Here is a 25,817-nt window from a genome sequence, read left to right as displayed (position 1 = left end):
GAAGGGTGTTTGTTGTTGTTCAGCCACTAAATTGTGTCCAACTCTGCAACTCCATGAACTGCAGCACTCCAGGCTTTCCTGTCCTTCACTATCTCCTGAAGTCTCCTCAAACTCTCGTGTCCATTGAGTCAGTGATGACCTGACAAGTGCTGTGAACCAATTCAACATAATTAAGATTTATTTTTTTCAATTATACAATTTTCACACAGCAGCAGTATACAAATTCTATTAAAGTTCCCATAGACGATAAACTAGGAGCCACTGGAATATACCAAGGGACATGAACCAAGGTGCAAAAATTTCATGGTTTAAAGGGATTGAAATCATACAGAAGCTGTTCTCTTATTACTGTGAAATTATGTTAGCAATCAATATCAACAGATAGTTGAAAATAGCCCACATATTTTCAAGTGCAATGTAGCATTTACCAAGACAGATCTTTGACTTATCCATTGAAAGTCTCAATAATTTAAAACACTGAAAAAGCACAGAGAGTGATTGCAGAGAAGAAAGTGAGAAGAGGTGAGGGAGTGACGTAATTTCATTCTCTTTTCACTGTTTAAGGAATTTCCACCCTGTCCTCCAGCCTGGCTGTTAACAATTTACCTGGCCAGCACCCGGGTAGGAGGGTTTTCGTTTCTCCACAACCTCTCCAGCATTTATTGTTTGTAGACTTTTACACAAAGGCCATTCTGAATGGGGTGAGATGGTACCTCATTGCAATTTTAACTTGGATTTCTTGATTTTGAAACATTTCCATGTGATTTTTAAAAAAAAAAAAAGAAAAGAAAAACCAGTGTGAGTAAAACTGACCTCTGGGGATTGGCCTCTTGACCCTCTGTCCTGTTTTGAATTCTTTTTCCAGGACCTGCCCGAAGACATCTGTTGAGGACAGGGGTTTTTTCCTTACGTCCTCCTGGTCTGGTGCACCGGTTTTCAGTTGTAGTTACCAATAGCTGCCACAAGGAGGCAGCATTTCTTCATGCTCCACTTTTTTTTTTTTTTTTCCTTCGTTATTTCGTTTTTATTTTCTATTGGAGTAGAGTTGATTTCCGTTGTTGTGCTTGTTTTAGGTTTACAGGAACTTGATTCAGTTGTACATAGAAGTATATCTGTTCTTCTTGAGGTCTTTTCCCATATAGATTCTTCAGAGTGTTCAGTAGACGTCCCTGTGCTATTCAGTAGGTCCTTTTGGATTCTCTAGCTGATAATAAGTAGTGTGTATATGTTAATCCCAAACTCTTAATGTCTCCCTTCCCCTACCCTTTTTTTTTTTTAAACAATCATTAATTGGTTTTCTAATCTTTGAGTCTGTTTATAAATTAATTCATTTGAATTAGTTTATGGTCGGAGAAGGCAATGGCACCCCACTCCGGTTCTCTTGCCTGGAAAATCCCAGGGACGGAGGAGCCTGGTGGGCTGCAGTCCATGGGGTCGCTAAGAGTCGGACACGACTGAGCGACTTCACTTTCACTTTTCCCTTTCATGCATTGGAGAAGGAAATGGCAACCCACTCCAGTGTTCTTGCCTGGAGAATCCCAGGGATGGGGGAGCCTGGTGGGCTGCCGTCTCTAGGGACGCACAGAGTCGGACACGACTGAAGCGACTTAGCAGCAGCAGCAGCAGCATGGTCCCACCGGTAAGTGAAATGATATTTCACTTTCGCTCTGTGACTGACTTCACTGAGTAGGCCATTCATGCTGCTGACAATGGCATTTTTTTTACGTTCGTTTTGCTGGCTGTGTGTATTCCAGTATCTAGGTGGACCTTCATTTCTCTATCGATGGACAGTTGGTTGATGCTCTGTCTTGGATATTGTCAATAGCGCTGCCCTGAAAAAAGAGGTGTATATATCACTTTAAATGATGATTTTCTCAGAATTTAAGGCAAGGAGTTAAAACTCATGTGGAAACTCCATATTTAGTGTTTTAAGGAATGTCTATACTGTTTTCCTTTGTGGCTGTACCCACCCATTTCCATCCCCGCCCACAGTGTTGGAGGATTTCCTATTCCCCATGCTCTCGGTAGCGTTTAATTTTTGAGGCTCTTTTGGGAGATAGCCATTCTGTGGGGTGTCAGATAATACCTCGTTGTAGTTTTTATTTCATTTCTCTAATAATTATTGATGCTGAACATCTTTTAATGTGCTTAATGGCCTTTTGTATGCCTTCTTTGGAGCTGTGTGTATTTAGATCTTTGGCCTGTTTTTCTGTTGGGTCTTTTGTTGGTTTTTTTGTTTTTTGTTTTTTTTTGAGCTGCATGAGCAGTTTACATGTTTTGGAGATGAAGTCCAAGTAGGTCTTTGTTTGTTACATTTTATTCCCATTCTGAGGTTGAGTTTTTCTTTCCTTTATGTTTCCCAAAGGTCAATGAGGTCCTTTTTGTTTACTTTTGTTTTATTTTTCATTACTCTAAGTGGTAGATCCAAAAAGAACTTTCTGTGATTTATATCAAAGCATATATTTTCCTCAGGAGATTTAGAGTAATCATCCCACCATTTAGATATTTAATTGATTTCAGGTTCCTTTTTTTGTATGGGGTTGGAGAAGGCGATGGCGCCCCACCCCAGTACTCTTGCCTGAAAAATCCCATGGATGGAGGAGCCTGGTAGGCTGCAGTCCAAGGGGTCGCTAGGACTTGGACACGACTGAGCGACTTCACTTTCACTTTTCACTTCCATGCACTGGAGGAGGAAATGGCAACCCACTCCAGTATTCTTGCCTGGAGAATTCCAGGGATGGGGGAGCCTGGTGGGCTGCCTCTCTGGGGTCGCACAGAGTCGGACACGACTGAAGCGACTTAGCAGCAGCAGCAGTAGGGAGTTGTCATAATTTTATTCTCTTTTCCTTTGTTTAAGGAACATCCACCTCATACTCCATGGTGGCTGTTCCCAATTTACATCCAGAATCAGTGCAGGAGGGTTCTCTTTTCTCCACAGCCTCTCCACACTTTTCTGTTTGTAGACTTTTTAACAAAGGCCATTCTGATCAGTGACACGTGATACCTCCTTGTAATCTTGATGTGCATTTTTCCAAGATTTCAGGAGGTTGAAACTTTTTCACTATTATTTTTTTAAGAAATGTAAAACTGACCTCTCAAGAGTAGCCTCTTGGTGTTCTGCCCTGTTTTGATTCTTTTTCCAGGGCCTACCTGAGGATATTTGTTGAGGACAGATTTTTGTCCTTCTTTACTCCTAGCCTGGTGAGTAGTGACTGCCCAGAAACAGGTGTTTTTCAGTAACCAAAAGTGGCCACAAGTTAGCAGCATTTTTTCATGCTTCGCTGTTTTGTCTGTCTGTTTTGGCTAATTTAATTTTTATTTTCTATTGAAGTAGGGTTGATTTCCATTGTTGTGTTTGTTTTAGGTTCACAGGAACTTGATTCAGTTATACATAGACCTATATCTTTTCCTTTTCAGGGTTTGTCCCATGTAGGATCTTTCATTTTGTTCAGCAGACTTCCCTGTGCTATTTAGTAGGTCCTTTTCAATTATCTGTCTGATAATAAGTCATAAGTATGTGCTAATCTCAACCTCTTAATGTCTCCCTCCCCCTACCTTCTTTTAAATAATCACAACTTGGTTTTCTAAGTCTGTGAGTCTGTTTCTATTTATGAATTCACTCATTTCTATAAATTTATAGATTCCACCTGTAAGGAATATATTTCTGTTCCCCTTTCTGACTGACTTAGTATATATCTTGGTCCATCCATGGTGTTGATAATGATACTTTTTGTCTCTTTTTGATGCCTGAGTGTATTCCAATGTGTAGGTGGACCAGTGACTCTTCATTTCTCTATTGATGGACATTGTAGTTGATGCTCTGTCTTAAATATTGTTAATAGTGCTGCCCTGAAAATAAGGAAGTAAGTATTATTTTAAATTATGATTTTCTCCGGATCTAAGGCAAGAGGTACCGCGAGCTTGCTGGTACAGGTGGTAACTCTATATTTAGTGTTTTAAGGAATGTCTATACTGTTTTCCTTCGTGGCTACACCCACCTATTTACAGCCCCACCCACAGTGTAGGGGGATTCCCTGTTTCCCTCGCCCTCGCCCTCGACAGCACTTAATCTTTGTGGATCTTTTCAAAGATGGCCATTCTGAGGGGTGTGAGCTGATAACTTGTTCCAGGGAAATTCCTGCCCTAAACCCTCCCCTCCTGAGAGGTCTCAGCTGTGCTGAGTGTGACAGCGGAAGCTCAGGGCTCCTGAGTGTGGGTCCTGCGGAAGAGGCATCAGAACAAACAGGGAGCTTGTTGAAGACTCATTTCATGGCTCCACCTCAGACCTGCAGATTCATAACCTCTTCGAGTGGGGCTCTGACCTCATGGGATTGTATATAGTGAAATGGTTCAGAAACAATCTTTGAAGTGAAGTGAAAGTTGCTCACTCGTGTTCAACTCTTTGCGACCCCAGGGACTATACAGTCCATGGAATTCTCCAGGCCGGAATACGGGAGTGGGCAGCCATTCCCTTCTCCAGGGAATCTTCCCAAGCCAGGGATCGAACCAGGTCTCCCACATTGCAGGCAGATTCTTTACCAGCTGAGCCATCAGGGAAGCCAAAACAATCTTTAGCCAAGTGGTTTCCATCTGTTTCTCATCAGGATCATGTGACCAGTGTCAGGCAGTGACCTCCCCAGTGCCCACCCCACAGAGTTCTGTGTTGGTCCTGTGGGAGCATCAGTGTGGCGTGTAGGAAGTGCTCCAGGGGATTCTAAGGGGAGGCCCAGATTAAGGACGCAGATTCTGGTCCATTTGTGAGAGCTGAGGCCTGGCTTCAGTCCTCAGAGAGGCAACAAGTTCTGCTCTGCATGGGCTTTAAAGGGGCAAGTCAGTGCAGCCCACACACCCCATGTTAGCAGAATTTGGGGGGATTTATATGAAGAAAGAAGTGTAGACAACAACAACAATTCCTAGATTGTTCTCCACAGAGGAGCTGATTGTCCTGAATCTCTCCTGAGACGAAAGACAGGAGAGGTTGGCCTTTCCAGCTTTTCAAGGTCCTTCTGCCTGTGGGGGTGTTGGGAGCAGGCGAAGGAGCTGTGCTGGCGCCTCTGAAGGTGTAATCTCATGACGCTGAGGTGATTCTTACCCATAACCTTGAGGAGAAAACGACCCAGGGCAGGAGGAAAAAGAGGAGGAAATGGCAGCTTCTCAGATAAATGTCCTGATCCAGATCCAGGTGAGAAGCTGTGTCTGTTTTCTCTTCCTTAAATGCCCTCGATTGAAAACATACACATTTTAAATTCTCTGTTTCTGATATTCTTGCCTGGTGAGGTGGTTTTCAACTATTAAATACTGTTTTTTCTTTTATTTTTACGAGTCACAATGAGGCTCTTCTCTCTCCATGAGCCTCTTCTCCTTGTCTGCCTCCAGGCTCCCTACAGGCCATGAAGCATTCCCAGTCTGAATTAACAGCTTTCACTTATTCAAAATATTCCCTTTTGGAAAGATCAACAAGGGAAGGCATCAATATCCAAAATTCCCCTTGGGATGGGGTGGGGTGTTGGGATCTTAGTGAATAACAGCAAAGTGGAGTCATTTCCTTATATCTGGATACAACTTCAGCTCTTTAGAGGAAGATTTAGAAAATGCACATATAAGCAGGATGACCTTGACTAGGTCCAGTGAGTCAAAGCTATAGTTTTTCCAGTAGTCATGTTATGGATGTAAGAGCTGGACTGTAAAGAAAACTAAAAGCCAAAGAATTGATGCTTTTGAACTGTGGTGTTGGAGAAGACTCTTGAGAGTCCCTTGGACTGCAAGGAGATCCAACCAGTCAATCCTAAAGGAAATCAACCCTGAACATTCATTGGAGGGACTGATGCTGAAGCTCCAATACTCTAGCCACCTAATGCTGACCCACTGGAAAAGACCCTGATGTTGGGAAAGATTGAAGGTAGGAGGAGAAGGGGATGGACAACAGGATAAAATGCTTGGATGGCATCACGGACTCAATGGACATGAGTTCGAGCAAGTTCCAGGAATTGGTGATGGACAGGGAAGCCTGGCTTGCTGCAATCCATGGGGTCGCAAAGAGTTGGATACAACTGAGTGACTAAACTGAACAGTAAACCTTAATGGTCTAGAATTCCTTAGAAACTTCTGAAAAAAAAAAATCAGTATTCTCTACATGGTAAGAAAGGTTTGCTGTTTAAATGCACAATTAGGGATACAGAACAGGGAAGTTATGTATGGGGTAAGAATGCAAAAAACTGAAATTTTTTCAAGATACATTGAGATTTCCTTATTTTTGCTGAAAGTACCCGAGCAGTGACCATGTGTCTTCTTGAGTGTTTCTCTCACCTGACATCAGCTTATCCCATTACAACTGATGGTCACTGATTCGGGTGTTTTCTGCTAGATTTCCACACCATCAAGTTCCATATTTTTTCTGTTTATCTTTAATAAAAGCTTGGAAAGACATAGTAAGGGAGGTGCACAATCCAAGAAAGTTAAGGTGGAAACTCCGTTTTCCTCCTAGTGTCTCTTTGCTGCTAGTTGGCTTTGAAATACGAGCACTCAATTCAGGAGAGATACTGCATTTTGTAAGGAGAGGCTTTCATTAGTCAAGTCAGACACTTTTCCCTAATGGGTTATTACAAATATTGAAAATAGTTCCCTGTGCTGTGCAGCAGATCCTTGTTGGTTATTTTTGTATAGAGTATATATGTTAAACCCAAAGTCCTAATTATGTTCATTTTTCTAATGAGCAGGTCCCCTTTGGAGTAAAGGAAGAATCCCAGTGCTAGGTGTGAATGAATGAAGCGGATGACACAGGTGAGAGGTCCAAAGACCACAGAGGAAGCCAGACGTGTTCAGATGGTTTGGGGAGGCCTGCTTCACTAGAATGAGAAGCCTGGGTTTATGTCTGCCAAAGAGGGCCTGACCTGCCCCATTCTTCTGCTGTTACATCTCCATGTGTTCTTCTTCAGCTCCAGTGGGTTTTCCCTCACTTTCAGTTCAGTTCTGTTCAGTCGCTCAGTCGTATCCGACTCTTTGCGATCCCATGAACCACAGCACGCCAGGCCTCCCTGTCCATCACCAACTCCTGGAGTTCACCCAAACCCACATCCATCGGGTCGGCGATGCCATCCAGCCATCTCATCCTCTGTCCTCCCCTTCTCCTCCTGCCCCCAATCCCTCCCAGCACTTCTTAAACTCAGAGGGGAAATTCAGGCCCATTGACCCTTGTATTTCTATCAACAGTACTGAGTGGTCTTTTGAATTGATCATGTCAATTTCTAAGTGTCATGTCTAATGTTTCAGAGGCGAAAAACTGGAGATTCTGCTTTAGATTCCTAAGGGGAATCAAGAAAGACATAGTATTGGTTTGGGGACTATTCACTAAAGTATCCCAGCAGCAAAACCCAAAAGAAACACAGCTGGAATCATTTTGTCAATTGCAGGCAAATTGTAAGATTGAATTCAGTCAGGATAACTGGTTTTTAAGTATGTCCTTTTCTCTTTCTCCTATTTGATATTACCAACATGAAGTCTTTTGAAATGTTAATAATTTAAATGTAATTTAAATTCTTTAATGAAATTGTTTAATATTTTGAGAATATAGGAATAGCTTTTGAGCAGTGGGAGAGGCTGGTGGAGGCAGGAGGATGCTCGGCCTCCAAGGGGAATGAAGGTGCCTTCCATCCCTCACTTTCACTGAGAGCCAAAACCTTCCTCCTGGTCCGTGGGGACCTGCATACTCTTGCTGCTTTGGGGGACCTAGGAAAAGCTGCTAACAGTTCTGACAAACTCTGCCTTAAAGCCTTTCCAAATTTCCGTCTCTGCCTCAAGTCAGAAAAGTGTGAGGAGAGTTGTGGAGATCCTGGGATTAGTTGACAAAATTCCAGAAATACTGGGAACAGATATATGCTTCCTGCTTTCTAATTTCCAATGGAAACTTCAAACATGGCTCTCCGAAGTTCAGATTCAGTCCCTGAAATCATAAAATGTAATCCCCAATTTCTACCGCCCAATTTTTTCTTCTATGAACAAATTTTAGACATTTTAAGTGCATTTACCCCAACTCACCAATGTTAAAACCATTTAATACATATATTGACTCACAGAAATTTTTTTTTTTTTTTTTTTTACTGTTCTTTTCTTTTGTATTGGAGTATAGCTGATCAACAATGTTGTGATAGTTTCAGGCGGGCAGCACAGCAACTCAGCCGTCCATACACATATATCCATTCTCCCCCAGATTCTGCTCCCATCCAGGCTGCCACATGACATTGAACAAGTACAGTAGGACCTTGTTGGCTATCCATTGTAAATAGAGCAGTGTGTACATGCCCATCTCTTATGGAAAATTGATATTAGTTTTTCTTGAAATATTGCTGGAATTTTCCAGTGAATTCACCTACTCCAGGGATTTTTTAAATTACTTTTTTAGTCTTATTAATAGATGTAGATATGTTGTAATTTTTTAATTCACTCATGCAAACATCTAAGGGGTTCTATGTTTCTAGAAATTGAAACTTTCTTTGAGGTATTCAACTTTTTGGTGTAGTATAGTTCATAGAAGCCTGATAGAAAAACTTCTTGTTCCATGTAACATGTATAATGCCATTAGTTTTACTTCTGATCTTCCTTGCATCTCATCTCTTATTAATCTAGCTAAGAGTTTGTCATATTGCATACAATTGTAAAGCATATTCAAAGTACTAAGTGGGATCTCGGTTATTTGTTATCTTTCAGCAATATTGTCTCAGGACGTCAAGGGTTTGTTCCCAAAGAAGCCGTGCATAAGAGATTCATGTGTGATGTGCTGGGAAGTTCTGAGATCTCTCAGGTTGGAAATTTGTACTTAATGAAAGACTGGGAAAGTTAAGGGGGCCTGTGATGTGCAAAAAGGATATTATTTTAGGTGTAACCACATTGGGACAGCTATTCATGATGAAAATATGATTGCCAAAAGAAATTGAGGATGTGTGTCAAACTAGTAAAAGTTCTATTTGAAGTCAGTAAGTCTGGCAGAAAAATATGTTTGTTTTAAGCAAGGACCCACATGACTTAAAACAAACACATATTCTCTGATGTGAAATTTGAAAAACATGGAAAGTCGTCTAGTTTATGCTACAAATAATCACTCAAGCCAGTACGAACATAGGTTTGAGTTAAACAGTCAGTCATACATGTCTGAAAGTCAGGGATTTGAAAGTGAAGGAAGAAAATCTCACTATGGTCAATTTGAGAGATCCTTTCATGAGGGCTCATTACTTTTCCACCAACAAACATTTTCTCCCTATTCCAATATCTGTTACGTTGGTAATAATGAGACAGTCTTTATCCAGCCACCATCATTCAATGGGTATCTTAGTACAGATAATGTGGAACAACCTTCCATGTGTAATCCAACAAGTGAGGCCTTAAGTGAGAGCTCCATCTTAAGTTTTTACAACAGTATTTATGATGGAGCCAGAATCTACCCATGCCTTGAACCTGGGAATCTCTTTGACCAAGATGGTCTCATGAATCATCAGAGAACTCAATGTTCAGAGGACCATGATGAAAGGGATGAACGTAGAAATGTCTTTTATCAAAGCTCAAATCTTATTACAGATAGGAATGTCCATATTGAAGAAAATAACTACAGATTTAGTGAATGTGGTCAAGTTTCTAACCAGTCATCACAACTTACTCAATATCCGAGTATTCATACTAAGGAGGAACACTGCAAGTGGAATAAATGTAGGAAAGTCTTCCCTCAATTATCAAATCTAAACAGACACAGGAAAACCCACACCGGAGGGAAACCTAACCAATGCACAGAATGTGGCAAAACCTTTAGCAAGCCCTCCAACCTTACTCTACATCTCACAGTTCATACTGCAGAGAAGACTTGCAAATGTACAGAATGTGGCAAAGCCTTTACTCGCAGTTCAAACCTTAATCGACATAGGCGAATCCATACTGGGGAAAAACCATATAAATGTCAGAATTGTGGGAAAGCCTTTAACCAAAGTACGACACTTATTCAACATCAGCGAATCCATACTGGGGAGAAACCATATAAGTGTAAAGAGTGTGGCAAAACTTTTATCAGTTGCTCAAAACTTACTCAGCATCAGAGAAGTCATACTGGGGAGAAACTATACAACTGTACAGAATGTGGCAAAGCCTTTACCAGGCGTTCGTATGTTACTCAACATCAGCAAATTCACACAGGAGAGAAGCCTCATAAATGTACAGAATGTGGCAAAGCCTTTACCAGGCGTTCACATGTTATTCAACATCAGCGAATTCATACAGGAGAGAAGCCTTATAAATGTACAGAATGTGGCAAAGCCTTTAATCAGACTTCAAGCCTTAATCAACATAGGCAAATTCATACTGGGGAGAAACCATACACATATGAAGAATATGGCAAAGCTTTTAATTGCTACTCAAACCTTACTCCTCATAAAATAATTCATAGCACCAAATAGTCTTACAAATATAAATAATGTGACAAAGCCTTAAAGTTAGCCGTCACCTCACTCAGCATCAGAGAGAGAGCGTGTGCTGGAGAGGGACCCTATAAATGTAATAAGTGATGAAAGAGGTTTGTCCTAAGCATACAATTCAGGAAACACCAGAGAGTTCATACTGGGAAGAACGTTTAATGCTGTAAGAAATGTATGAAACGAATTTAAAAACTCAGATCTAAATAAATACAGAGAATTCATAATGGATAGCATTCAGTCATTAAGCCTTTTCTGGTATTACTTTAAATCAGGATAATATAGAAAATAATCCAAAGTTAAAACACTTAGAAAAATTATTTCTTACTGTGGATCATAGGATCAAGGTGAGAGATGTTTGACAGTACAGTTATCATTGTATCCTTATTTATATTGACTTTATGTGAAATTTAATATGAGTCTCAAAATACTACATGCTAAACCTTTGTTTCTAGTGTGTATGTGAGCTAATTTTCTTTTTTTAACTAATATTCTTGATCTTTGCTGCCTCAAAGTTAAGTGAAGCCCTTCTATGTTAGGTAGAAATAGTTTTTATCTACCTTTCTATGGAATATTAGGACCTTGAAATGCGAAATGTACAATGAAAGTCTAAATGGAGGTGATGATTGTCATTGTTTAAAATATCTCTCTATGTCACCATTAGGTAAGTGTTCAGAAAATAATTCTTTGTATTAAAGTAAGACAGAGGGTCATTCTAAATTTTAAATAGTGGTGCCAATGGTTCTTTATGGATATAAAGATGGGAGTTCACTGAAATCCCCATGTATTTTTATAACAGCAATAACTAGAAGTCATAAATTTTACTTGACATGGTAGCAATCAGGAAATCTTATATCTAAGAAAAGTATATGTAACATTTCCCTGAAAGGTTATTTAATTAATCTACATCTTTGTTTACTAAGTAATTGCTCTCTGTAAACCATAAATATCTTATTTCTCTGATCAGTATATCAGAAGAACAAGAATGTTTCCGAATGCTTGTAATCTGTGTTTTGATCAAAGATTATAAACTTTGAAAAGTTTTATTTCGCTTATGTGTGAACTTCCTATATGTTAGTTAATAAAATGGAATGGCTTTTACTATATTAAACTTCAGTATAATTGATGAAGTGTTCTCATCAGTAATAGGCTTCTCAGGTGGTTCAATGGTAAAGAATCTGCCTGCCAATGCAGGGGTCACAGAAGGTGTGGGTTCCATCCCTGGGTCAGAAAGATCCCCTGGAGAAGGAAATGGCAACCAGCTCCAGTATTTTTGCCCGGAGAACCCCGTGGACAGAGGAGCCTGATGATTCTGTCCATGGTTGCAGAGTCAGACACAACTAGACACATACACACGTATTCCACCACCAATGTAAAGATTAATACCAACATTATCATCTCCCAGGTTTTTTTAAGTTGTCAATAACTGATGGTGAATATCCAGCCCAGCATTTCACAAAATGTATTCTGCATATAAGTTAAATTAGCAGGGTGACAATATACAGCCTTGATGTACTCCTTTCCCAAATTGGAACCAGTCTGTTGTTCCATGTCCAGTTCTAACTGCTGCTTCTTGACCTGTATACAGATTTCTCAGGAGGTACCTCTCAGGAGGTAGATTTCTAAGATGATCTGATATTCTCATCTCTTTAAAAAGTTGCCACAGTTTGTTGTGATCCACACAGTCAAAGGCTTTGGCATAGTCAATAAAGCAGAAGTAGATGTTTTTCTGGAACTCTCTTGGTTTTTTGATGATCCAGCAGAATTTGGCAATTTGATCTCTGGTTCTTCTGCCTTTTCTAAATTCAGCTTGAAAATCTGGAAGTTCACGGTTCACATACTATTGAAGCCTGGTTTGGAAAATTCTAAGCATTACTTTGCTAGCATGTGAGATGAGTATAATTGTGCGGTAGTTTGAACATCCTTTGGCATTGCCTTTCTTTGGGATTGGAATGAAAACTGACTTTTTCCAGTCCTGTGGCCACTGCTGAGTTTTCCAAATTTGCTGGCATTGTGAATGCATCACTTTAACAGCATCATCTTTTAGGATTTGAAATAGCTCAGCTGGAATTCCATCATCTCCACTAGCTTTGTTCATAATGATGCTTCCAAAGCATCCGGATGAAACAAGCTGGAATCAAGATGGCTGGGAGAAATATCAATAACCTCAGATATGCAGATGACACCACCCTTATGGCAGCAAGTGAAGAAGAACTAAAGAGCCTCTTGATGAAACTGAAAGAGGAGAATGAAAAAGTTGGCTTAACACTCAATATTCAGAAAACTAAGATCATGATATCTGGTTCCATTACTTCATGGCAAATAGATGGGGAAACAATGGAAACAGTGAGAGACTTTATTTTGGGGGGCTCCACAATAACTGCAGATGGTGGCAGTAGCCATGAAATTAAAAGACACTTGCTCCTTGGAAGAAAAGCTATGACCAACCTAGACAGCATATTAAAAAGCAGAGACATTACTTTGCCAAAGAAGGTCTGTCTAGTCAGTTATGTTTTTTTCAGTAGTCATGTATGAATGTGAGAGTTGGACTATAAAGAAAGCTGAGTGCCGAAGAATTGATGCTTTTGAACTGTGGTGTTGGAGAAGACTCTTGAGAGTCCCTTGGACTGCAAGAAGATCCAACCAGTCCATCCTAAAGGAAATCAGTCCTGAATATTCATTGGAAGGACTGATGCTGAAGCTGAAACTCCAATACTTTGGCCACCTGATGCGAAGAACTGACTTATTTGAAAAGACCCTGATACTAGGAAAGATTAAAGGCAGGAGCAGAAGCAGAAGACAGAGGATGAGATGGTTGGATGGCATCACCGACTCAATGGACATGAGTTTGAGTAAGCTCCAGGAGTTGGTGATGGACAGGGAAGCCTGGCGTGCTGCAGTTCATGGGGTAACAAAGAGTCGGACATGACTGAGCAACTGAACTGAACTGACTGACAGATGTTGAATATAAAGTATCTGTAATAACACAGTAGGATGATATCTCATGGGGCTTCCCAGATAGTGTTAGTGGTAAAGAATCTGCCTGCCAATTCAGGAGACATAAGAGATGCTGGTTTTATCCCTGAGTACAGAAGATCCCCTGGAGGAGGGCAGGGCAATCCACTGCAGTATTGTTCTGTGGAGAATCCCATGGACAGAGGAGCTGGGAGGGCTGCACTCCATGGGGTCGCAAAGAGTCACACACAACTGAAACAACTTAGCAAGCACACAGAATGACATCTTACAGTAATTCCTTTTTTTCTACTGGCTGTAACCCTCAAATAACTTGAGACCACATTTTTCATAAATGGTACAGTGTGTCATTTCCTCATTTTTAACTACTGGGACATTATGATGGTTACAATATGGATTGCATAGGAGTATTGATGAGAGTTACCTTCACTGCTCCATGATATTGCTGCCTTGGCATCATCTGTGTAGACTGGTAGCCCACGGGTGCCTTGCTTTGACACCAGTTATTCTCATAAGCACACGCACTAGATAACAGCCTGCAAATTCATAAGCAGATGTAAATTCCTCCTAGGTCTTTCCCAGCAGCCCTGGTAACCAGCAGTCTTCCTAAATCCCAGGCCCTTCTATTTTTAATTATTCATTTATTTATTTCTGGCTGCACTGGGTCTTTGTTGCTGTGCGGGCTTTTCTCTAGTTGTGGTGTACGGGCTTAGCTGCCGTGCAGGACTGTGGGATCTTCCCGGGCCGGGTATGGAACCCGTGTCCCCTGCACTGGCAGGAGGATTCTAAGCCACAAGGAAAGTCATAAGTTCTCTGCGAAAATACTTCGTGTTCTACAGGGAACCTTGATGAAGACAGACACCTGAGAAAAGGTTCTGGGACATGAGGGAGAAACATTCTAAAGCTCTGATCTTGACCATCATCAGAATAAAAGGGGAAAAAATTTAGCAGTTGAAAACCACATCAATAGGCAACATCAGAAGTAGAGAATGATCCTGGAGAAGGAAATGGCAACCCACTCCAGTATTCTTGCCTGGAAAATCCCATGGATGGAGGAGCCTGGTAGACTACAGTCCATAGGGTCACAAAGAGTCAGACATGACTGAGTGACTTCACTTTACTTCAGTGGTAAAGAACATGCCTGTGAATGCAGGAGACATAAGAGATGCGGGTTCAATCCCTGGGTCCGGAAGATCCCTTGGAGGAGGGCATAGCAACCCACTCCAGTATTCTTGCCTGGAGAATCCTGTGGATTCTGGCTGGCTATAGTCCATAGGGTCACACAGCATCAGACATGATTGAAGCGACTTAAGACACATATAATAATAAAGTTATGGTTTTTTAAGCTGCTAAAAAAAAAAGAAGAGAATGAAAGGTTTGTAAACTGTTAATCCAGGGCATTTCAGAAGGAAAAGCAGATATAGCCTCTGACCCAGGACAGACATTTACCCGAGAAGCTGCCATTTCCTCCTCTTTTCCTCCTGCCCTGGGTCGTTTTCTCCTCAAGGTCATGGGGAAGAATCACCTCAGCATCATGAGATAACACTTTCCAAGGCCTCAGCACAGCTCCTTCGCCTGCTTGCAACACGCCCACAGGCAGAAGGAGCTTGAAAAGCTGAGAGGGCCCACCTCTGCTGTCATTTGTCTCAGGAGAGACTCAGGACGATCAGCTCCTCCCGGAGACGCACGTCAAGTTTTCCTTTGCTGTCCACACATGTTCTCTCCCCGGATTCTGCCAACACGGGAAGGTGAGCGGCACTGAGGTCCCCTTCCCGACCCCAGAACAGCAGACCCCGCCGCCCCTCCCGGCCTGAAGCTGGCTCTGAGCTCTCACAGACGCGCCCAAAGCCCCGTGTTCAGCCCGAGCCTCGCCTGGAGCAGGAAGACAAGCAGCGCTGATGCTCCTCCAGGACCAGGGGCTGGAGTTTGCGAAGAGGATCCTCCTGGGACCCCAGATGAGAACCGCTTGCCTAAAGATTTTCTCTGCAGCTTTAAAGTGGATACAAACCCTCCCCAGTCCAAGAAGTTATGAATTAGCAGGTTTGAGGGGAACCCGTGAAATGACACGTTGAACAAGCGCCCTGTGGGTGCTGGCGCTGCTCCTGTAACACCTGTCTTCCGTGGCACTGAGCTGGAGCCATCCCACACAGCACACCTGGGAGCCCTGAGCCGGTGAGGGCGCGGGGCTGGAACCTCTGAAAACACCGGCTCCCTCCGCCTGATGGCCCCAGGAGGGGATCCTCCTGGGGGCAGCCCTCCATGGCCTCGAGCTGTGCTTGGGGCATGGGGAAGGGGAGGCGGGAGGCGAGTGGTGCACAAAGTCACATGATGCCCTTGGTGGGGTGTGAGGCTCTGCCCTCCCAGATCTTCCCAAAGTTACCCTGAGTCCTTGGGTCCTGTCTCACCCTCCCATTCCTGGGGCCACGTGCTTCCGTGCTCAGTAGCTCAGTCGTGTCCCACTCTTTTGCGACCCCGTGGACTATAGCCCTCCAGGCTCCTCTGCCCTTGGGATTTCCCAGGCACGAATACTGGCGTGGGTTGTCATTCCCTTCTTCAGGGGATCTTCCTGACCCAGGGATTGAACTCGCGTCTCCTGGGTCTTCTACATTGGCAGACGGATTCTTTACCACTGAGCCACCTGGGAAGACCCCTGGGGCCACAGGCATTCCCAAAATGATTTGCGTTTTGACCACCTATCTGTAGGTGAGGGGGCCTCCATCTTCAGAGACCGGGAGGCACGATTTTACGAAGGTGTTTACGTCACAGCTTTCTGTGAAAATAAACCCTAGGCAGGCATGGAGGATGGATTAAAATGTATGTTGGGAAGGGACCAAAGCCTTTGGACATGAACCATAAATGTGTATTTGAAATTGAAACTGAAAGTGAAGTCGTGTCCAACTCTTTGCGACCCCATGGACTGTGGCCTGCCAGGCTCCTCTGCCCATGCAATTTTCCAGGCAAGAACACTGGAATGGGTGTCATTTCTTTGTACAGGGGATCTTCCTAACCTACGGATGGAACCTGCCTGTCTTGCATCTCCTGCACTGCTGCTGCTGCTGCTGCTAAGTTGCTTCAGTCATGTCCAATTCTGTGCAACCCCATAGACAGCAGCCCACCAGGCTCCCCCATCCCTGGGATTCTCTAGGCAAGAATACTGGAGTGAGTTGCCATTTCCTTCTCCAAAGCATGAAAGTGAAAATTCAGAGTGAAGTCGCTCAGTCGTGTCCGACTCTTAGTGACCCCATGGACTGCAGCCTACCAGGCTCCTCTGTCCATGGGATTTTCCAGGCAAGAGTACTGGAGTGGGGTGCCATTGCCTTCTCCACTCCTGCACTGGCGGGCAGATTTTTTTTTTTTTTTTTTATGACTAGTGCCACTTGGGAAGTGTTTGCACACTATGAGTCTGGGCTAATGTATAGCAACGTGTGTCCATCATGACAGTTTTACACAGATTATTTCATGGTTCTGGAAGTACTCTAGACTCAGGATATTTATAGCCTGAACTTTACAACCCCTGGGAAACAGTGACTATAGTATCAAAAAACTTAATATCAAACAAACTGCACAATCAAAAAATGGGCAGAAGACCTCATTTCTCCAGACATTTAGGTGGCTGCCAGGTACAGCAAAGATGCTCAACATCACTAATTATTAGATAAATGCAAGTCAAAACTACAATAATATCACATCCCACATCAGTCAGAATGACCATTATCAAAGGGCCTGCAAATAGTATCAGAAACGCTGAGTGGTGGCTTAGTCACTAAGTTGTGTCCTACCCTTGTGACCCCATGGACTGTAGCCCACCAGGCTCCTCTGTCCATGGGATTCTCCAGGCAAGAATACTGGAGTGGGTTGCCATTTCCTCCTCCAGGGGATCTTCCTGACCCAGGGATCGAACCTGAGTCTCCTGCATTGTAGACAGATTCTTTATCGACTAAGCTATGAAAAAAAGCCTAGAGAGGATGTGGAAAATAGGGAACCATCCTACACTGTTCATGGGAATGTAAACTGCTACAATCACTAAAGACAGCAGGATGGAGGGTCCTTAAAAAACTAAAACTTAAAACAGTATCATTTCAGTTCAGTTGCTCAGTCATGTCCAACTCTTTGCGACCCCATGAACCGCAGCATGCCAGGCCTCCCTGTCCATCACCAACTTCCAGAGTCCACACAAACCCATGTCCATTGAGTCAGTGATGCCATCCAGCCATCTCCTCCTCTGTTGTCCCCTCCTCCTCCTGCCCTCAAACTTTCCCAGAATCAGGGTCTTTTCAAATGAGTCCGCTCTTCATATCAGGTGGCCAAAGTATTGGAGTTTCAGCTTCAACATCAGTCCTACCAATGAACACCCAGGACTGATCTCCTTTAGGATGGAATGGTTGGGTCTCTTTGCAGTCCAAGGGACTCTCAAGAGTCTTCTCCAACACCACAGTTCAAAAGCATCAATTCTTTGGCACTCAGCTTTCTTTATAGTCCAACTCTCACATCCATACATGACTACTGGAAAAACCATAGCCTTGACTAGATGGACCTTTGTTGACAAAGTAATGTCTCTGCTTTTTAATATGCTGTCTAGATTGGTCATAACTTTCCTTCCATGGAGTAAGCGTCTTTTACTTTCATGGCTGCAATCACCATCCACAGTGATTTGGAGCTCAGAAAAATAAAGTCAGGCACTATTTCCAGTTTCCCCATCTATTTGTCATGAAGTGATGGGACCGGATGCCATGATCTTCGTTTTCTGAATGTTGAGCTTTAAGCCAACTTTTTCACTCTCCTCTTTCACTTGCATCAAGAGGCTCTGTAGTTCTTCACTTTCTGCCATAAGGGTGGTGTCATCTGCATATCTGAGATTATTGATATTTCTCCTGGCAATCTTGATTCCAACTTGTGCTTCTTCCAGCCCAGCGTTTCTCATGATGTACTCTGCATATAAGTTAAATAAGTAGGGTGACAATATACAGCCTTGAAATACTCCTTTTCCTATTTGGAACCAGTCTGTTGTTCCATGTCCAGTTCTAACTGTTGCTTCCTGACCTGCATACAGGTTTTTCAAGAGGCAGATCAGGTGGTCTGGTATTCCCATCTCTTTCAGAATTTTCCACAGTTTATTGTGATCCACACAGTCAAAGGCTTTGGCATAGTCAATAAAGCAGAATTAGATGTTTTTATGGAACTCTCTTGCTTTTTCGATGATCCAGCAGATGTTGGCAATTTGATCTCTGGTTCCTCGGCCTTTTCCAAATCCAGCTTGAACATCTGGAAGTTCATGGTTCACGTATTGATGAAGCCTGGCTTAGAGAATTTTAAGCATTACTTTACTAGCGTGTGAGATGAGTGCAATTGTGCAATAGTTTGAGCATTCTTTGACATTGCCTTTCTTTGGGATTGGAATGAAAACTGACCTTTTCCAGTCCTGTGGCCACTGGTGAGTTTTCCAAATGTGCTGGCATATTGAGTGCAGCACTTTCACAGCATCATCTTTCAGGATTTGAAATAGCTCCACTGGAATTTCATCACCTCCACTAGCTTTGTTCATAGTGATGCTTTGTAAGGCCCACTTGACTTCACATTCAAGGATATCTGGCTCTAGGTGAGTGATCACACCATTGTGATTATCTGGGTCGTGCCACCTCTTCTTAATATCTTCTGCTTCTGTTAGGTCCATAACATTTCTGTCCTTTTTTCAGCCCATCTTTGCATGAAATAGTCCCTTGGTATCTCTAATTTTCTTGATGAGATCTCCATTCTATTGTTTTCCTCTATTTCTTTGCATTGATCTCTGAGGAAGGCTTTCTTATCTCTCCTCACTATTCCCTGGAACTGTGCATTCAAATGGGTATATCTTTCCTTTTCTCCTTTGCTTTTTGCTTCCCTTCTTTTCACAGCTATTTGTAAAGCCTCCTCAGATAGCCATTTTGCTTTTTTGCATTTCTTTTTCTTGGGGATGGTCTTGATTCCTGTCTCCTGTACAATGTCACGAACCTTTGTCCATAGTCCATCAGGCACTCTGTCTACCAGATCTAGACCCTTAAATCTATTTCTCACTTCCACTGTATTATAAGGGATTTGATTTAGGTCATACCTGAATGGTCTAGTGGTTTTCCCCACTTTCTTCAATTTAAGTCTAAATTTGGCAATAAGGAGTTCATGGTCTGAGCCATAGTCAGCTCCTGGTCTTGTTTTTGCTGACTGTACAGAGCTTCTCCATCTTTGGTTGCAAAGAATATAATCAATCTGATTTCGGTGTTGACCATCTGGTGATGTCCATGTGTAGAGTCTTCTCTTGTGTTGTTGGAAGAGGGTGTTTGCTATGACCAGTGTGTTCTCTTGGCATATTTCTGTTAGCCTTTGCCCTGCTTCATTCTATACTCCAAGGCCAAGTTTGCCTGTTACTCCAGGTGTTTCTTGACTTCCTACTTTTGCATTCCAGTTCCCTATAATGAAAAGGACATCTTTTGGGGGTGTTAGTTCTAGAAGGTCTTGTAGGTCTTCATAGAACTGTTCAACTTCAGCTTCTTCAGTGTTACTGGTTGGGGCATAGACTTGGATTACTGTGATATTGAATGGTTTGCCTTGGAAATGAACAGAGATCATTCTGTCATTTTTGAGATTGCATCCAAGTACTGCATTTTAGACTCTCTTGTTGACTATGATGGGTACTCCATTTCTTCTAAGGGATTCCTGCCCACAATAGTAGATATAATGGTCACCTGAGTTAAATTCACCCATTCCAGTCCATCTTAGTTTGCTGATTCCTAGAATGTCGATGTTCACTCTTGCCATCTATTTGACCACTTCCAATTTGCCTTGATTCATGGACCTAACATTCCAGGTTCCTATGCAATATTGCTTTTTACAGCATCGAACCTTGCTTCTATCACCAGTCCCATATACAACTGGGTGTTGTTTTTGCTTTGGCTCCATCCCTTCATTCTTTCTGGAGTTATTTCTCCACTGATCTCCAGTAGCATATTGAGCACCTACCAACCTGGGGAGTTCGTCTTTTAGTGTCCTATCTTTTTGCCTTTTCATACTGTTCATGGGGTTCTCAAGGCAAGAATACTGAAGTGGTTTGCCATTCCCTTCTCCAGTGGACCACATTCTGTCAGACCTCTCCACCATGACCCGTCCATCTTGGGTGGCCCTACATGGCATTGGTTAGTTTCACTGAGTCAGACAAGGCGGTGGTCCATGTGATCAGATTGGCTAGTTGCCTTGTGATTATGGTTTCAGTCTGGTGTTCAGTTTTATGTTACCATAAAACAGTATGGTGTTTCCTTTAAAACACAGATTCCTGAAGTTTGGGGAAAATGAACTCAGTGAAAAATAGGTAAAATATATTTAATTTAAAAATCTGTCATTTCTCAGTTCTTAGTAAATCAAAAAGTTTGAAAGTATCAATTTTGATCTAATGCTTCTTAATTCTTCAAAAGACCAGGGTACAAATACAGACACACTCTTCATTCTTAGTTTTTTCACTGCTAATGTATACCTTCATATGTTTATATATAGCATTCAATGTATGTCAAAGCCATGGAAAGAAGCTTCTTTAAGCATAGACAAGAAACACATGCTAAAAATACATAGTGTAGAATTTTATGAATATTAGTTCAGAATATTAACATGGCTTTTAATTTTAGTTCTTGTCAGTTTTTAAGGTTTGCACTTGTTAAAATGAGATTGTGGCAGTCTGTGGAATGTCTCAGTTCCACAAAGGACCACAAGGGAAATGAGGGAGGTAAGTTTCTGACTCCAGGTCCTGAGAGAATTCACAGGCAGACTTGAGGGCCCCCCTGAGGGAGATCAGGCTAGAACCAGGCTGAGAAAGCTCCAGTACGTGGGGTTCAGGCCTTTATAAGGGACCCTGGGTGAAGTTCTGTGGGCTCCCCAGGCTGAGCGTGGATGGGTCCATTCAAACCAGAGGAGCAGGATTCTGATGAGTGCTGTGAGGGTGTCATTGAAGGGGGGCCTGTTAGACCCTGGGGTTCAGCAAGACTGCTGATCTCAGGGAAGGGGGTTACCTAGTGCAGGTGCTCACAGGACTGGCTGGTGTGAGTTCAAGGACCTGCAGGCTGCCTGCTCCCCAGACAGATGCTGAGGCAGCAACAGCATGGATAAAGTTACATTCCTATAGGGTGAGGGTGTGGTGGGTTTTAGTTAAGGAAAGAATTTACTTAGCCTAAGGTCTAACATGATTAATATCAAAGGTTAATACTTATTTCTTTATATTCATTAATGCGTGTAAGGGCAGGGGATATGGAGACTTAGCAACAAACATTGGCTCAACAAATGAAAAACCCTTCACCAATACAATTTCTAATCAGCCCATTATACTTATACTAATAGTTTTCTAACTTTTCTAAGGAACCTGTTTTTAGAAGGTTTAAAGCATCTCATGCCTCTCACGGTTGGGAGGCTGTGAGCAATCACATGTGGCTGGACAAGCCTGTCAGGCAGGCTAGAGAACCTTCAGAGGAGTTTGTAGGTTAAAACACTCTTGTCACGCCCAGGGGTTTTTATCAACTGGAGCTCTAGGTTAACTCCTTCTCCGAAAGAGGTGGTGGGGGACAGCCCCCCGTAAAGTCAGAGGTGTAGGTGAGAGCACAAAGTAGTAAAGTAGGCACGCTCTGGTTATGGGGGTAGATGCTCGAGGATTTCCAGGGGGACTCCTGAGGCTCGATCCCGCCTTTGCATATGTCGAGCCTCCTTCCTCATGACCTTTGCCATGGGCAGAGTGCCTCACGCCGGCCCCCAACAACTGAGCAACTGAACTGAACTGAACTGAACTGAACTGTACATTTGAAAGGCTTCCTTCCTATATGAATTTGTCTATGTCTGTTTAGACTTGATGATTTACTAAGAACTTTTCTACATTTATTACATTTGCAGCATTTCTGCTTAGTCTGAATAAGTTTTGAAGACTGATTACAACCTTTACCGTATTCACAACAATTATGATTTTTCACTCCAATATGAATGCTCTTATAACTAGTAAGATTTGAGCTTTGATAAAAGACATTCCTACATTGATTACTTTTAGAATCATTGATAATTGAAGTCCCTGATATTTCATAACATTTGGGTCTTGGTCAAGGTTATACCCAGTTTCATTGCATGAATAGCTTCTCACTCCATCATACATACTCTTGTAATTATTGGGAGTAGGGCTCTTATGTAAGGCATTACTCATTTTACTACACTTGTAAAGTCGTTCCACACTAAGTATACCTCCACGTGTATTGGACAGTGATGGTTCACTAAGGTCTCTCCTGGTATTATCAACATTACAGATTTTGGAATGGGCAGAAAATATCTGTTGGTTGAGGAATAATAAACCCTTGCTAAAAGATTCATTAAATTGATTATATTGGGAATTTTCCCCCTCATTTTTAAATTTCTGGTTTTCAGCATTTTTTGAATGTATGTTTAAATGAAGCCTATGTTCAGAATTGTGTGAATGATTATTTGCAGTAGAAACTGGATGACTTTCCAGATTTTCCACATTTTTCTCAAGAGAACATGTGTGTTTCAAACAACAAGGAGGGTTTTTTCTTACCAACATACACGTCTCTGCAGATGTTGATGTCTCAAATGGCTGTTTTTCCCAATTTGACTCATATCCTTGATTTCTGTTGGCACTAACGTTTGCATTATGGGAAACTGTCTCAATTTCTTTATATCCATGTAAACATCCTCTCTGTCCTTCACATGCCCTTGTATATTTGCAGTCTTTCATTAAATATAAGTTGCCAAGGTGAACTCTTTCATATATTTCTAGCTTTGCTTTGGAGATTAAATCTTCTAACTCTGGACTTTTTGGCATCAAATCTTGCATGTTATGAGATGACACAGCTGAAAAATACCAAAGAACATGGTATTTTACTTACAAGTCTCAGTGAATATCCTTTAAAATTTACATAAAATTGATGAACCCTTAGCTAGATTGAGACAGAAGGACCAAGATGGCAGAGGATTAGGCAGACATGGAGTTGATCTCTCTCCACAAATGCATCAAGAATACATCTGCAAATGTAACAATTCTCACAGAGCCTCGGCAGAAAATTAGCAGAGGACCTGAGACACCTAAAAGGACAAGAAGGATTCCTGCTGAGCGAGGTAGGTCAAAAGAAAGAAGAAGGAAAAGGAGGAGGAAAAGAAGCGAGATGGGACCTGCAACCCTGAGGGGAGCAGAAAGAGAGGGGTGAACTCCACATCCGGGGAAGAGAACATGGCAGCCAGCATGTGGCGGGAGGACAGAGTGAGACCTGTACACGGGATACTGACCCCTGCCCTGCCCACCCAGCCTGAGAGGGTGTCCACCACTGCAGACAAGGGCTCAGGGTGCTGAAATGTGGGGTTTGGAGAGCAGACCCAGGCAGAGGACTGCGGTCGGCTCTGAGGAGACATCCTGAGGGGACAGGAATGAGGGAAGAGCTCTGCAAACAGGATGCTTGAGGTGGAAGCCTGAACCATCATAGCGCGGAGCGCCATTGGTGAGTGATGCCCAAGGCGAAGACCCACCATTGTTTGTAGCCTCTCTCCCCCTGTGCCGGCCCCTCCTCACCAGGCAGTGCGAAGGGCTCCCGCCAGGGTGGGTGCTCTCACGATGCTGGCTGCTGCCTCCTCCTCTGTGCCCCCTCCCTACCAGGGTAGACTGGTGGGCTCTGGGAAACCTCGGGAGCAGGTGCCTATGGGTCGTCCACATGCACAGAGGGGGCTAAACACTGCTGAGCCCTAGGGTCTGGAAATTAAGGAAGTAAAGCTGAAATCTTCTACTGGAAGCTGCACAAACTCGTTTCTATACCATCACAACTGTCTTTGTAACCTACAGAGCATCTGAATGGACAACCAGGGCTCCCCCAGACACAGAAGGTGTAGCTTTAGCAGCTGTAGACTTTGTGGGCTCCTACACTAGGGGGCGGGGCCAGGCCGGAGTCTGAGCTGCCCACAGCACCACAGTAGGTCCAGCTCCATGATGAATGCCATCCTGGGACCTGACTACAGAGGATATATGCTGGTGACCTGCTGAAAACAAATTCTGAGAGACACCAGGGCCGTGTGCCGGCATACCCATGGTTAAAGTAGGGCCAAGGGCAGTGCCAACACAGGGCCACATGAGACTCACACAATGGGTGAAATTGACACACAGAGCACACACAGAGGTGAACAACCCCAGAGGAGCAATACTCAGGGTCTTCTCTCCCAGTGGGTGTGCTCCAATCCCACCTGCCTCAACCACAGATCAGAATCACAGCAAAGAAACAGATCTGGGTGGGCTCTATTCCACCCACCAGGGAGCAGACCCCACCACAGACAGGGCAGCGACAGCCACAGAGCCAAGGGAAGCTCCCCTCAATACCCAGGGCAGGCTCGGGTCACAGTAACAACAGTCAAAGCCCAGATCAAGGAGATAAGGGCACAAACCTCTGGACCAACCTCACCCATGAGGGTGCAGACATCACAGCAAGAGGAACTAGGATCCTGCAGCCTTCATAAGAGAGACCACAGGCACAAAAAAATTGGACAAAATGAGAGGACAAAGAAATACGTTGTAGAGGAAGGAGCAAGATAAAAACCTACAAGAACCACTAAATGAAAAAGAGATAGGCAATCTAGTGATGACTTTTTGCTTTAAGTCATGTTGAATTGAGACACCAGACATTTTCACAAATACTAGGTGCTTAATAATTCTTTAATCCACTTCTTACCACATCTGTTTTTATTTGAGCATATTCTATTCAATGTTTGAATCTAAAAATCATAAATGATATTGACACACAACTAATCAGAAAGTGAAATATATAGAACAAGTCCGAGGAAGCTGATAACAAACAAGATAAACTTAAGTAGTAGTTCTTAAGAAATTAAATAAGAAATGAGACTTTAAAAATATGATGGGAACACAGGGAACTCTGCTCAATGCTCCGTGGAGACTTAAGTGGAAGGAAATCTAAAAGAGAGTGGATATGTATACATATAATTGATTCTCTTTGCTGTACAGCAGCACAACATTGTAAAATAGCTACACTCCAATAGAACTTTTTAAAAAGATGTCTTCATATAATCTAAAAATCTTAACAGTGAGAAACAACTATAAAAATATGGTAGAAAAAAAAAATATGGTAGAAAATGATCTAAGCTCCCATGTCAATTTATTTGAAAATTCGTTGAGTTAAATGAATACATTAAAGTATTTTAGCATTGAGAAGTCAGAACAAATACACTTAAGATATTTAACATGAGTTCATATGAAGAAAAGGGAAACTTTGAAGTAACCCTGAGATTTGCATTCTCTCATTTTGGGGAGGTTTTGATTTATGCAGTGAAGACATGACTTGAGTTTAAAATTTACAAGGTCATATTTGTAGCTTGCAGTGTTATAGATAATAT

At 42.6% G+C, this 25,817-nt stretch overlaps 2 protein-coding genes across 13 annotated transcripts in view; one reads left to right on the top strand and one right to left on the bottom strand.

Moving 5' to 3' along the window:
• The window catches only part of LOC123330292 (zinc finger protein 501-like), an 85,852-nt gene extending 74,278 nt beyond the window's left edge, over positions 1-11,574 (top strand). For 2 of the 3 annotated variants that reach the window (XM_045163351.1, XM_045163350.1), the window contains exons 3-4: positions 6,717-6,780; positions 8,704-11,574. In XM_045163351.1, coding sequence (XP_045019286.1) covers positions 9,060-10,433 — 1,374 coding nt within the window. In that variant the 5' untranslated portion in view covers positions 6,717-6,780; positions 8,704-9,059 and the 3' untranslated portion in view covers positions 10,434-11,574. Of the gene's footprint in view, positions 1-4,499; positions 5,183-6,716; positions 6,781-8,703 lie in introns of those variants that run through there. The other variant, XM_045163352.1, reaches the window with a different exon arrangement.
• The window catches only part of LOC112580127 (protein ZNF738-like), a 41,219-nt gene continuing 15,494 nt past the window's right edge, over positions 93-25,817 (bottom strand). For 3 of the 10 annotated variants that reach the window (XM_045163353.1, XM_044931603.2, XM_045163354.1), the window contains one exon: positions 22,386-23,279. In XM_045163353.1, coding sequence (XP_045019288.1) covers positions 22,390-23,279 — 890 coding nt within the window. In that variant the 3' untranslated portion in view covers positions 22,386-22,389. Of the gene's footprint in view, positions 150-7,060; positions 7,302-19,941; positions 20,000-20,503; positions 20,722-20,769; positions 21,371-22,385; positions 23,280-25,817 lie in introns of those variants that run through there. The other 7 variants (XM_044931606.2, XM_044931605.2, XM_044931607.2 and 4 more) reach the window with 7 other exon arrangements.

Source organism: Bubalus bubalis, chromosome 18 (assembly GCF_019923935.1).
Source record: "Bubalus bubalis isolate 160015118507 breed Murrah chromosome 18, NDDB_SH_1, whole genome shotgun sequence".
Lineage (NCBI taxonomy): Eukaryota > Metazoa > Chordata > Mammalia > Artiodactyla > Bovidae > Bubalus > Bubalus bubalis.
The sequence above is the reverse complement of the archived record's forward strand: the minus strand, read 5'-3'. Positions and strand labels throughout refer to the sequence as shown.